The 13,796-nt window shown below is 39.3% G+C and overlaps 1 protein-coding gene across 1 annotated transcript; it reads right to left on the bottom strand.

Moving 5' to 3' along the window:
* Nucleotides 1-260: 260 nt before the first annotated feature.
* Nucleotides 261-10,902, bottom strand: MTFR2 (mitochondrial fission regulator 2). Its single transcript, XM_003204179.4, has 8 exons — nt 10,768-10,902; nt 10,485-10,610; nt 10,008-10,112; nt 9,662-9,786; nt 5,783-6,000; nt 4,335-4,635; nt 1,841-2,027; nt 261-1,089 (listed from the first exon to the last, which is right to left on the bottom strand). The coding sequence occupies exons 1-8, from the start codon at nt 10,828-10,830 to the stop codon at nt 991-993; spliced, it is 1,224 nt and encodes a 407-aa protein (XP_003204227.2). The 5' UTR covers nt 10,831-10,902; the 3' UTR covers nt 261-990.
* Nucleotides 10,903-13,796: the final 2,894 nt, after the last annotated feature.

The following is a 13,796-nucleotide window of genomic DNA, read 5'->3' as shown; positions in this document are numbered from 1 at the left end:
TGGATACAGCTCACAGTTCAATCGATATAAAGTTTGTCTAATAATCCAGATGCATAAAACCAAAAGATTAAGCAAAGGCAGCTATTTCAAACAGTAGATCACAACAAATTTGTAAATTAGGAACTCCCAGTATTCTGACAAGAAAAGTGTAAGCACTCTTTAAAGTAATTTTAGATGATACAACCTAAGAAGTTGTCTAATATGGTCAGCTCTTCAGATACAAAACAGTCTGCAAGACAGAAATGTCACTACTACACATGTACACGATACAAAGGAAATTTTATTGTATACACTCTGAACAAAGACTTCATACAGAGAAGCCAGTGATAGAAATAACACAGGGCTTATTTATACACAGAAGTTAGACTACATGTTAATAGATCCCTCTGAAAGTCTTTTTTTTTTTTTTGTGAAGACAAATCCCTCATATTACAAGCATCTAACAGCCTGCAGTGTGCTTAGAATAAGACAAAGCTTCACAAATAAAAGTTTCTCCATAGATGCAAAATAAATTGAAATATTATTTGCATATGAAATATACGGAGCTGTACCAACAAACTGCAAAGAAAACCAGAGGAAACTATACTACAGTGTTAGCTACCATCAGCTGTATAGAGTCAGCTATATATAATACACTCCAAACAAAAGTTTACACTGTTTCGTTATTTACACTCAGCTGCAGAGACAGCACACACCACAGCTGCCACACCAATAATTACATTTCTTTCACACATTTATTTCCTTTATTTCCCAGATTTAAGACACAACGTCCCACAATAACAAGATACTTTTTTTGGCTGTGTGCTTCTCATAAAGCATCAGATTCACAAGTTCAGTTGCTGGGAAACTAAGAGGCAATTTCACGTGCCTACAATCCAAACTTCAACAGCATAAGACAGAGACATTCTAGAACACATTACAGCAGTTTCACAAAGCAGCACTGCCACTTACACACAATACCAAGTTTCAGCAGAAGTCTCCCTTCATCAGTTAAATATGAGGTCTCACTTTCCACATTGATACTTGTTTAACTTTGTCAGTTCTTACAAGGCTAGTATTTGCATTTGTCTTCAGGCTGCAACGTCCAACCTAGGAAAAACGGGCAGCATTAAGTAAAATTATACCCAAGACAACCAAATGAGAAGTTTACAATAAAGACGGTTTAAAGATGTTCTGTACTCTTAACCTAGGAAGAATAAGATAGTAAACCCGTGAAATTACTTTAAGCACATTTATTCTTCAGAACACTCGTGGGTAAACAATTAGAATAAGCATATTCATCATACTAATCTTGCAGTTAAGCCTCTGCTTTAACCGAAAGAGCCCATCTTTCTTTATCTACTCCTGAACATGCTAGCACTCCAGTCCCTCTTCCAGGGCTTTATAAATTCAGCTGCTAGATCTGGAACGAAAGATGATCCATAAATAAGCTCTTCCCGGATCTCACTTCTATCTTCCCATCTAGAATCAGGTATGCTAGCCATGCAAAGCAGTAATCTACAATATAAGATTGGCTGTTTTGTTTAAACAAGTTTCTAGCTGTCTGTATTTTCTCATGTGCTCTGCAACGACATTCAGAATCTTTATTCAGAATAAAGATGCAGAGTTTGTAGAAATGATGCTACCACAAGAGAAATGCTAAACCCAAATCTTTCATTTTCATCTTTGAACACACAGCAAGTTTAGACAGACTTCTTGTAAAATTAGTTAATTAATAGGCTTACTAAATACACAGTTTCTACGCGCGAATAACTACTAATTACCATCAAGCAAATGTCCATACCTCAAAAAACCACATGCTACATTTTTCAAGATATGAAAAACTTACATAAAAACATACCAGTGGGATTTCTGGACTAGAAAATGGGGAACTATCAAAAGATCTGTTTTCTTTCTCCAGTGAATCATCCTCATCTTCATACTTATGTGCAAATTTCTGTTTTAGTGCATGAGTCAGTAGAGCAACTGGATCCCAATCTGAGCTTCTCCTTTTTTTTGGTTTAGACACAGGAGTACCTCCAGGTGACCTATAAAGAAAATGTTTTATTGCCTGCCCATAATTATGTACTTAGTTATCTAAAATCCCAAGACACGACTTTTATATACTCCCTGTCCTATCCTAGGTCACACAAATAATGCTGCTCACATTATTTTCAGCAATTCACCAAATAGGACTACTAACAGTACACTTAAGAACTTGTCAGCCAGACTGTTAGCTCAAAAATGCTGCTCCTTAAAGAAAAGTGACAGTAAATCAATCAAGTAGTGAGGTAATGGATTAAAAGAAAAAATAAAAGTATGGTTTTTATAACAGGTTACATTTCGTAGCTATTTTTAAGCATATTACTGGGAAATGCCCACTATGTTGAAAAAGGTTATGAAATATTTTGATATAAACTTCACTAAGAAATCTAGAAAAAAAAAAAGAGAGAACTTACACAATTTCTCAGAGCAATCATATTTAAAGAAAAACATCACCTCTTTTAAGTAAATATGCATCCAGATGAAAATAAAGTCCCACTTATAAACCACACTTGAACTCCCTTCATACATTACTCACCACTCCCACCAGAGAGTGACCCAGGAGGTGCTCAAGAAACATTTAGATGTTGTACTGAGAGACATGGTTTAGTGAGAAATATTGGTGACAAGTGGATGGTTGGACTGGATGATCTTAGAAGTCATTTCCAACCTTGGTGATTCTATGATTATCAAAGGAAATTTATGAAATTTGGCACAAAGGTTTCTAAGAGATTTTCCATCCAATCGAGGACCTAAGCATCCAAATATGAAAATGTTTATAGTCAAAAATTAGAAAACTTGTTCCCATCAAATCCAAAATTGAAAGATGGCAAAAAGACACCAGATCTAAAGAGCACCTAGCACCCCAGTGCCAACATAAATATGGAAATTAGTGACTAGTTCAATAAATTAAGTCATAAAAGGCCATGCTAACTACTGAGATATTTGAAACAAATCTCTAAGTACTCCCACTTTAGCCTAGTAAAGCGCTATTTCCAGATAAGTGAATTGTTCCTAAAGCACACCGACAGCAATGAGTTCAAACTCTGACAGTTACAGACCGTGTGATTTTAACATGAAACCTGGAAGGACAGAGTTCACCCTTCATATACAATCAAGCTGTTGGAGCACTTGCCCACTGTGTAACGTGATGCTCAGGTGGTAGAAGCAGGGATCCTCAAGCTCTCAGCTCTGGAGAACAAAGGCCTACTCTTCCCATTATACTGCTGTCAGACTGCTGCCTGACAGGCTGGACAACAACGTAAGCTTGGTAGGAGCTTACGTTGGAGGTAGGAGGAAGGATGGCAGATATAAATTTCTCGTTAACTTCTACCTCCAGAAGTCAAATAGATGCCTAAATCCAGGAGCACTTCAGATACACACCTATCAGTTCCTCTATGCCCCTGCTCAACATGATGATCGTTCAAACTGTAATTATAAGCATTTCACTTCTCACCTTCTTCTTTCACACAACATGAAATTATATAGAAGAAAACACACAAGGGGTGCCCTGAAAGTAATGCCTCCTATTTTATGAAACTGGCCCACAGTGGGGATTGCTGGCAGTATGGCAGTACAGCCTGAACTTTACTGCCAATATTCTCTTATTCGTTACATGTTCAATTGCTCTTGTATACTTTTTTTTTAAACTCCAGAAGTTCAGACAACCGACAACTTTTATCACATCTAAGAAAGCAGACCAACTGACACAAAGACATGTTACAGGCTTTAGTAAAGAAATTTTGTAACCTGTCAACAGAGCTTAAAATCAAAATAGTAGACCATGAAAAGTATTATAATACAACTGCACTATTTAAATTCATGAAGCATCTTCAATAAGACACAGAATGTATTTAACAGTTCAAAGGAAAGACCAGAATATTTTTGTTAAGTTAGTTCCCAGTGTTTCCCAAAAGATACGTCCTTTCACAGCAAATGTAAAAAGTTTACTTTTCAAAGCACTTTCCAGAACCCTGTGTGCAACTTCGTAAGTTATTTTCAAATAGACTCAGTCTTGAAACAAAAGACACACACACACACACACCAAAGAATCAAACAACCTGAGATTTCTATACTAACGTAGGACAGTAGTTTTAAAAGTTGTGATGTTCAGCATTTTTAAATTGATCTAAAAGCTGCACCATGAGTACCTTACACTCCAGTCCAAGAACTTAAACATTATAAACTTCAGTTTGTCAGTAATAGCTGCTTGTTAAATTGATGTTTCATCTTGGTGTTCTCTGCTGCTGCTTTAACTGCTGTGATGACTGCACAGCCTTGGATAATTCAGGTATGCATTCAATTCAACCTACCTTTCGATAGCACGCAACTGAACTTTGTTTAGATCTTTCAAAACATCCATCATGCTAGGAATGTTCTTCATCCTCTGGGGATCAGCACTATCACCTGTAGTTGAAGCACTCTTTCTTGCAGCACGACGTTGTTTTATAAGTTCAACTGCTGAATTACTAGCATCAACACCAGATGGTGCAGCAGAAGGAAGTGGGGGAGGAGAAGGAATTGCAAAGTGATTGTGAGAGACAGACAATGGCGTAGAAGTCATGGTTGGCACTGGGTAAGATCCGTCTGGAATGCTGAATGTTCTAAAGGGTTCTGAATGCAGTCATAAAAGAAAAAGAGGGATTTTATTTTTAACAGTCAGTACTATCTTAGCAATTAACAACATTAAACCTGAGTCATCCTAGACATTGCTTAAGCCCAGATAAGACAACCCTCCCTGTTAAAGCACTTTCTTACACAACTCATGTATCATACCACAGAAGAAAATAATTACACTTAAAACCAAGAACAATTTTTGTTTTAAACACATAGATTAAGCATGCATGAAATAACAGAACTGAGGTGGTTTGGGCTGCTCCAATTTTCTCCATTTATATCTTTGATCTTTGCACTAGATTAATCAGGAACCTGAAGCGGAAGGCACCCCACAGCTACATACAGTTCATTCTCAGTGGTCTGAAGGTGACAATAAACCAAATAAAGCATCAGCAAAGAAAATAACAAAAAATATAAAACAGATTACAAAACTGTAATCAGAACACTAAGGAGAAGTGTCAGCAGAACTAAGCTGAAGGATAAGTGGCCTCAAAACTGTTTAAGTTCACTTGGCGCAGTACTCACTACACAAACATAAATCACAATTAGTCCCAATGCTTTAACAGCCACAGTGGAGTCAGTGTACAAGGCAAGCAGGATCTCAAAACATTTAAGGGAAAAATCAGAAGACTGAAGCTCATATTAGAGAATAACTATCTTTGATGCTCCAAAGATAGTTGGGCATCTACTTGGAGCACTTGTTTATCTTAAATCCTGAACCTGACTTCCTCAGAATATTTTAACCATTATTTGATAACTTGTCAGAAGCTGTACGTAAGTATAAAGTTAAAATTATTATTTTTTACAACAGTAACTGGTGGTTTATTACTAGTGCTGTTACCAAGTTCTTTCACAAACATGAAAATGAATATGGACATCATGTAGGATCAACTGCATTTGAAATTGGCAAGCAAGCCACAAAAAGTTGAAGGGTGGAGAGGCTGGGGAAGAAAAATTTTTAAAAAGTAATAAATAAACAAGCCACAGCAGCAATACAAGCATCACAAAACAAATAGTACATTCATAAATGTTGTTGGGTGTAAGTAACTCCAAGTAAAGAAATTAGAGATATTCTATACCAATCTCAGAGGCATGGCAATCCATGAAGAAGATTCCTAAGGTAGAAAAAACCAGAAAGGCTTACGTGATGGTAGGCTTCCCAATGTCTGTGCTGCAACAATTGCGGCGATCTGAGTACGAAGAAAGGTTAGCTCATCTTCGAGCGCAGAAATTTTCCGGAGTGCTGCATGATCAACAAGACTGTCTTTCTGTGTACTGGTTTTTGAAACACTTGGTATGGAATCTGTAGATGGATGTAAGTCGTGATAAGCTGTACTTTTTTCTTTTCTCCAAAATTCAGTCCTAGAAAGGAATAAAAGACAGTTTAAAAGGTTCAGCCAGCAAAAGAAATCTCAAGACTCCACATCTGTCCAAGCAAGTTATCATCATTCTGCAAGACATAAAATTTGCAAACTATTTAAGAAAACGTTCAGCTGATCATAACTTAAAAAGTGTTTTAAATCTTCATCAGTTAAAGGAACATAATAATCCTTGAACAGTCATAATCAAAATAGATAGTTTACTTGGGGATAAATTATACAAGGCTGTAGTGCAGGACTGAGCTGCTACTATTCCATCTGACTGTGCTGCCTCTCCCTTTTCCCTGCATGAAACAATAGATACAGAAGGTAGGAAGAATCAGCAATAATCTCTTCAAAACGACTTCACACGTTTTAGTCATTTATCAAACTCTGCAAGATGAACACTGTAAGCAGCAAAGAACTTGTAATCTTTCAGAAAGTACACTAGAGGATAATCATAAATTTTAATGCTTACCAAATAAGAACCTTATCTCTTTTAAGCTGTACACGTAACACAAATGCATTAGAGAATTGTGCTACAGCTCTTGTGTTTCAACTTTAAAAGTTATTTCAAGTCAGGGCCTGCAGAAATAACTTTAAATTACAGAATGAGCGTAAACTCAAACTATCAGAATGAGACAATGAAATGAAGAAATTAAATTTACTTTATTCCAAATTCATTAAATATTCACTGAAACAAAACCAGACCATTCTCCTTACATCCATCATCCTTTTACTTAAAACCAGACCTGCAACATTGTTTTCTGATTTGTGAAAATGTAAATTTTCACATTTTTGTAAATGTGAGAATTTCATACTAGGTCAGAAGGAAGAGATATCCATTACACCTGACCTTGAAAAACATCTCATAAAGCCAGGAGAGGAGGAGGAAGAACAGAAACAACAGAAAAATGAAGTGTGTTGGATCTGAGTTAGACAAGCTAAAGAGCAGCACACTCAAGATAAAACAGGATACACAGTTCCTTTTCACAATACTCTTACTCTTTTAGTATTTTGCAAGTGCTTCAAAACAACTTTGGTAGTTCAAAGGTAACAGAAGAACCCAAAGATGAAAAACAAATATATTACAACTTCTATAGTATAAAGTGCGTTATCTGAATTTACTAGGGTCTTGAAATTTCAGTACCAGCAAGCAGTAAACAAAGATAACAGAAAAACAGATGTCAGAAAAACAGTATAAAGCTCAATTACACTCTAGAATGTAGAGATGGATACAGAAGTATCCACATTTAAATCTTGCTTCTGACTCCTCCTCTGACTTTGAACAGATCCTATATAAGGAACAATAAGCCAACTTCCTATTTTTTTTCTCTAGAGGAATAGAAAAGGGATGGGGGGAAGACTTGTATACCATCTGTTTGCAAATTTCAGAATAATTTGTCATCTTATAGTACTTACATTTTATCAACGTACAAAATTTCCTTCAGCATGTTATTAAAGAACTAAAGAGTTAAAACTCTTTAGTGATATCTCAGAGAGCAAAAAAAGATTTCTTGAAGTACATTAAAGGCAAGAGGAGGCCTAATGAAAATATTGGACAGCTACTGGATGAAGCCAGTTGTTTGACAGAGATTATGAAAAGGCTAATATTAATGATAGACCTTGTATTGCCCAGTCCTATGAGCTGGAAGACCGCGACTGCAAATTTCCATTTGTCGACATAAAATGTTAAGGAACCAGTTCTATCAGTCAAATGTTTCTAAGCCCATTGAGTTTGATAGGATTCAGCCAAAAGTACTGAGGAAGTTAGGAGATGTTATAGCTGGGCCTCTCTGTCAGCAATCTTGGGAATCCAGGGATGTCTCTGCTGACAGGCATCTAGACAACTATATCCCAATTCACAAGAAGGGCACAAAAGTCAACCTTGGAAATTACAGACATGTTAGTTTAACTTTAGTGCTTGCAGAGATTTTGGAGAGAGAGATTATCCCAGCACTACTAAAAGACACTTAAAAGATAATGTAATAATCTGGCCCAGCCAACACGGCTCCACAAAGGAAAAGTCCTGTCTTGCTAATTTGATATCCTTCTACAACATCACCTCCCTAAGTAGAAGAGGAGAAGGCAGTGGATTTAATTTTCCTAGACCTTAGTGAGACTTTTGATATGGCTCCACAGTAGCGTTCTGTACAAATCATCCAACAGTGAGGTGAACAAGTACACAATACAATGGGTGAAGAACTGGCTGAACGATAGGCCTCAGAGGGTTGTAATCACTGGGAATATATCTAGCTGACAGCTAGTTGCTCTTGCCATTCTCCAAGGTTCAATTTTGAGGCCAGCTCTATTCAGTCTATTTTTCAGTCATCTGGATACAGGAGTTCAACGCATCTTTAGTAAACTTGTTGATGATACTGAAGTAGGAGGTGCTATTCACTTTCTTAAGGGATGAGAAGTATGGCTGAGGTATCTAGATAAACTGGAGAGCTGAGCAATCATCAATAGCACAAAACTTAAAAAGAACAAATACCAGATCCTTCAGTTGGGGTAATGTCAGACAGATACGTATATACTGGGAGAGCTGGCTGGAGAGCTGCAGAGCAGAAAGGGGCCTGGGGTGCTGGTGACAGCAGGCTCAACACAAGCCAGCAGACAAGAGGGCAAACAACATTTTGGGATGCATTAAACACAGCACAACCAGCCAGCCAAAAGAGGTGATTCTCCCTCCATATTTCAGTGGTAGAGTAGCCTCACCTGGAACACTGTGTGAAGCTCTGGGCTCTACAATTTAAAAAGGTATATTAAGGTCCTTGAAAGCATCCAGAGGAAGGCAACAAAGCTGAACAGAGGGCGGGAAGATATGTCCGGTGAGGAGAGGCTGAGGACACAGGGTTTGTTAAGACTGCAGAAAAGGAGGTTAGGGGTGACCTCATTGATCTTTACACCTTTACAAAGAGGGAAAGTTGAGAGAAAGGTCAAAATCTTTTCTCCTTGGTATCAGTGATGGGACACACGGCAACAGCTAAAAAAAGCGTCATTGGAGGTTCAGACTAGAGAGTAGGAAAGTCCTCATTACCAAGAGAGTAGTTTTGCACTGGAAGAGGCTTCCTAGAGAGGCAGTTGATGCTCTGTGCCTGTTCGTGTTTAGAGGGCATTTGGATAATGCTCTCAATGATAAGCTTTAACTTCTAGTCAGCCTTGAAGTAGTCTGATAGCTGGAGTTGGTGATTTTTATAGATCCCTCTCAACTGAAACAATTCTACGTTCTTCAGTCCATTAAAGTAACAAACTTCACACATACAGCACTGTAGCAATCAGATACAAAGGAGACATTTAAACATTTTTTCTGCATTTTCTCCTTTACAATGTTTATCAAAACATTTGTGAACTAAGATATCAACAAGAAACATCTTATGCTTTGTTGCAACATGTTTCTCTTAAACTTCCGCCCCTACAAAATACTTCTTGAGTAAAAACATGAGTCAAAAACACCACTAATTTATCTGATACGCCATTAGGAGGAAAGACAGCACTCAGCACTAGAAATCTTTCAGATAAAAATATTCTACACAGGAAGCACTTCTGATGAAAAGTTTGCAGGCTTGGTTTAACTGGAACCCTGAGAAAGCTTGGAGACAAGAACAAAAGACAAACGTTTATGCTATTACTCCTTTCAATGCATAGATTTTACCTCTACTTACCTAAATCTAGCAAATGGTTGTCCTTCCTCATGTGCTACCCATAGGACATCAGCAAGTGATGGAGCTACAGGAGTTGGAACCACGCTTTGTTCATCATGATCCAATGGACTCGGGTGATGAACAAACTAAGACAAAAATATGCATAGAAAAACTGGACTTAGTGCACACTAACAATTTTGCCTCAGCAAAAAAGTTTTAAATAGTGCTGTAAGCATATTGAGAAAGTGAACTTAAGGGATGTGAAGTATCAGTTAAACCTACTAAAAAGATCAAGAAAGCTATCGCTGCCTTTAGGAATTAGAAGATGTAAGCAGTTGAAGTTTAAGTACAACCATAAATTGCTTACTTGAAAATAAGGTCTCGGGTAGGGCTGTAAGGAAAGAATTGTCCCAAGTCTACGAACAACACTTCGAGTAGATCCATATTCCTTTCTTTGGCAAACAGATATGACCTAAAAACAAGAATACCGTATAATAGAGGGACCAAAATTGAAGCCCATTGTTTTTATATTAAAGGATATTAAAGGGCGCAACATTCTATGCTATTAAGGGCAATGCAGTCAGATTAACGCAATCTTCCCACACCTTTCTCAAGCTGAAGGTTCTAGAAGCTTTAGCAGCCTGCTTCCAAAACCACATGCAGACAGCCTGCCCCAGCATGTATCGGAAGCACAAAGGCCATCGAGGAACGCAGCAGGTACATCGCATCATTAGCAAGATTCTGAGCTACCGAATGAAAAGCAGCACATTTTTGAGCAACCAGACGCATCTGCGTGGCTCGCAGGAAAACCTCTCAGTAAAGAAGCAACACAGGCATACCGTACCTTAGCCTGGTACCTCCGTAACGCCGCACACAGCTGTTGGACGCTCCCTCCCGACGGGACCACTGAGGAGAGGCGCGCTCCGACCGCACGGCCGCCGCCCAGCACGCGAGTTTCCAGGAAGGCGGCCTGTCGGCGAAGCACCGAATGCAGACAGGAGAACCAGGGAACGGCCCAAAGTTCCAGGTAGCTCCGCACCAACGGAACGGATTCCCGGGTGCCTCCCGCCGGCACGCTCCTCCCCTCCTCCCCCAGGCAGCGCTCCCTCTCCTCGCCCAGCTCTCACCTGCTCGGGCGGCCAGCCCAGATACTCCAGCAGGCGCCGCAGGAGGTGCAGCAGCAGCACCATGGCGGCACCGCGAGGCGGAGGGAGCCCCGGGCCGGCACCCCGCGTGCCTCGAGCCCCAGCTGGCGGCACCTATCAGCGAACGGGGGCGGGACGGAAAGGAAGTCTCGCCAATAGAGAGACGGCACCGCTCAGCACAGCCAACGGAGGGCCGGGGGCGGGCCGCTCCCGCGGGGCGCGTCGGGAGGGGGCAGTTTGAATGCCGCCGGCACGGCGGTTTGAATGCCGCCGCTGCCATTGTTTGCGCCCTGAACGGGCACCGCGGCGGCTGAGGAGGAACCTCCTCCACCAGCAGGAGCCTGTCCGAGGTGTACGGCTGGTGGGCAGCGAGCCGCGTCTGGTTTAGCTTTGGGAGGATGGGGCCTGAAAGAAGGTCTTAACATCCTCCTTGGACATCACAGCTGTGCACAAAGCCTCCAGCTTGCTTTGCATCTCTAATCCCTGCTGCTAAAGGCAGGCAAGCAGCATCCAACTTTTATAAGAGGACAACGTGAATGCTTGTCTTCTTGCGCGCTCAAGTGAAACAGGGAATAATAACAACTTTTAAAAGTCTGCCTTCCTATGATGATAAAAAGTCACATTAATTTCAGGATAGTTGAGGTAAAGTTGCTTTGTCTTTGGCCACCATAAAACAACGTAGTGTCTCTCCCAGGACCCAAAGGAAGCAAAAAGCACAAAAAAGGACTTCTGTCCTCACTCTGGAATGTCAAGTATTCAGCTCCTTAGGTAATTAAGCAATAGTCCTCGAACTTTTCAGCTTCCATGAGAGGTCCTTTCAGCTAAACAGTCCACAAACACAGTAAGTAACTTGGTGCAGCAAAGTGATGTAGGGTATTTTTAAGAGAAAAGGAACGTGGAGCATGTGCAATAATAGTACGCTATACTCATGAACAAAGGAAACTCCTTATGGCAGCAGGACTTGACTGGGTGACAGCCGTTCAGCTGCTAACCACTATTACAGAGGGTATGCCACATCCATACATAAAAGCTGCATCCCACTGGGAAAAATTAATGCACTCCAGTTGAGAAGAGTCCCCAGCACAGTAATATCTATGCCACCCTGAAGCGTCCAATTAACTACATTTGCCCATTAATTCTAACTGCGTTGAAAAAGTCTGTGGTTTTCTCACTGGGCAGATGAACCAATGAGTCAAATAAATAAACTATGTTTTAGATCTGCATGCAGTTAATCTTTTGACTTGTTCAAGAAAACTACAGCAAGTTCAAGAAAGGACATACGATATTATCACATCAACAGACAAAACTAGATTACTAAAAGTCAGTACAATATGCAAAGCTTTTTTTTTTTTTAAATCTGACCAAGACTTGAGTAGTACTGTCTCATTACTTCAAACCAGATCTTGAGCAACAGCAGAACCATGGAAATTTTTCTCCAGCTGTGTAGTTATTGTTCTATCTGTTCAGAATTCTGACTCTCAAAGAGCAGCTTGCACTGTTGTCAATAATACTAGTGTCAAAGTTGTCAAAAAGTTGAGATAAATTGCTAATTACAGGGCATCATCTTTATTCATGTTTACAAGTGTGTCTCAGTAACAGCTCCTAAATGTAAACCTATCCTGAAACACTTGGGTGGAATGCAACTGCTATAGCCTTCTCATGCAGTTACTATTGTGGCTGTTATTCGTAACTTGTAATGTGGATTGATCTTGAGACAAAATACAGAGGAAATAGGACTTACAAGTTGGTATTTAGAAAACTGTGCAACAGTATTTGCCTTCAGAAAACACATTTACCCACTGCTCCATCATCTCCTTACCGAAGGAGGGTAAGGGTCCACAGAGCTGGAAAAAGACAGGTATCTCAAACATAAGTGCACAATGGAGGTGATTTTAGTTTAACTGCATCATCATCATCAGTAACTGCTTTGGAACTGCAGGTTTCAGTAGGGAAGTGGTACTTGCTAACTTGAATCATTTATTTCTATGCAATTCTAAAGAGCACAGATGTGACCTGCTTCATCTACTTACAAAAGGATTTTGTGAAAAGACAGCTTTAATAAATGAAGAGTGATGTGGGGCTTACAAATTGATGCCTTCGGAGACAAAAGAAAGTGACAACTCTTCTGCATACTCACTAAATGCCAACACAGCAAAGCTAATGCAGGAAAGGTTTCACTGTTATGTAGGTGTTTGTTTTTACTGTTATGCTACTGATTGTTTCTGGAAAGTAAGAGGATGTGAGACTTAATTCTAAATTGAGAAAATGAACAACTGCATACTGTCTAGACCAGCTGCTGCAATTTATTTTCCTATAAAAATGAATGTTTGATTTCCTCTGAACTGTGTACCATGAAGAGATGAAGTAGATTCAGGAACTCTTGTATTGCTGGAGAGCAACAAGTTAGAATGAATAACTTAATTTAAAATGTAATTGAATATCTGATACAGGAAGGAAGCTTGAACCCTCCTCCTTCTGCCCAGGATCTGTCAATGACAGTCTCTAGCTTTCAACAAGAGAAATACAGAATACACTAAATACTTCCAATTCACTTGTCGTACAACTACTTCAGCAGATCTGAGAACTTCAAAGCACATTCTCCTTATTAATTCCAACACAACTGTGAAAATTCACTACTTAATATACTGAAGGACTAGACAGTATGGTAAATGCTTAATTTTAAAGTCAAGAAAAAGTCTGAGCTCAATTTAGCTTCTACTTCTTACAGATCTCTGAAGGACTGCAACTTGCATCTTTCATTGTCTGAAATGAAGCACTCAAACTTCAGCTGTCACTGTCTCTCCTGTAAGTAAGAAATTATGTTTATTAAAAAATGCACTCAAGTTAAGTGGAATTTTAAAAAAAGGATTTTTATAACCTAACCTACAGATACGTCTAAAGGTAAGGCTGCGTAACAATCAAGTGCCATTATCAAAGCAATCTGTACTAGATTACCCTGCACATTCAATGAAGCAGAAAACTTAGGCAAGAACTACTTTTCCTTAAAAAAA

Source organism: Meleagris gallopavo, chromosome 2 (assembly GCF_000146605.3).
Source record: "Meleagris gallopavo isolate NT-WF06-2002-E0010 breed Aviagen turkey brand Nicholas breeding stock chromosome 2, Turkey_5.1, whole genome shotgun sequence".
In the NCBI taxonomy this organism is placed as follows: Eukaryota; Metazoa; Chordata; class Aves; order Galliformes; family Phasianidae; genus Meleagris; species Meleagris gallopavo.
Note: the sequence above shows the minus strand (reverse complement) of the source record. Positions and strands in the feature narration are given on the sequence as shown.

Coding starts and splice junctions, on each gene's coding strand:
- MTFR2 (XM_003204179.4), bottom strand. CDS start 10,830: ATGGTGCTGCTGCTGCACCTCCTGCGGCGCCTGCTGGAGTATCTGGGC. Junction 6,001..9,661: donor CAACCATTTGCTAGATTTAG/GTAAGTAGAGGT, acceptor ATTCCTTTCTAG/GACTGAATTTTGGAGAAAAG. Junction 1,090..1,840: donor CTAGTCCAGAAATCCCACTG/GTATGTTTTTAT, acceptor CGTTTTTCCTAG/GTTGGACGTTGCAGCCTGAA.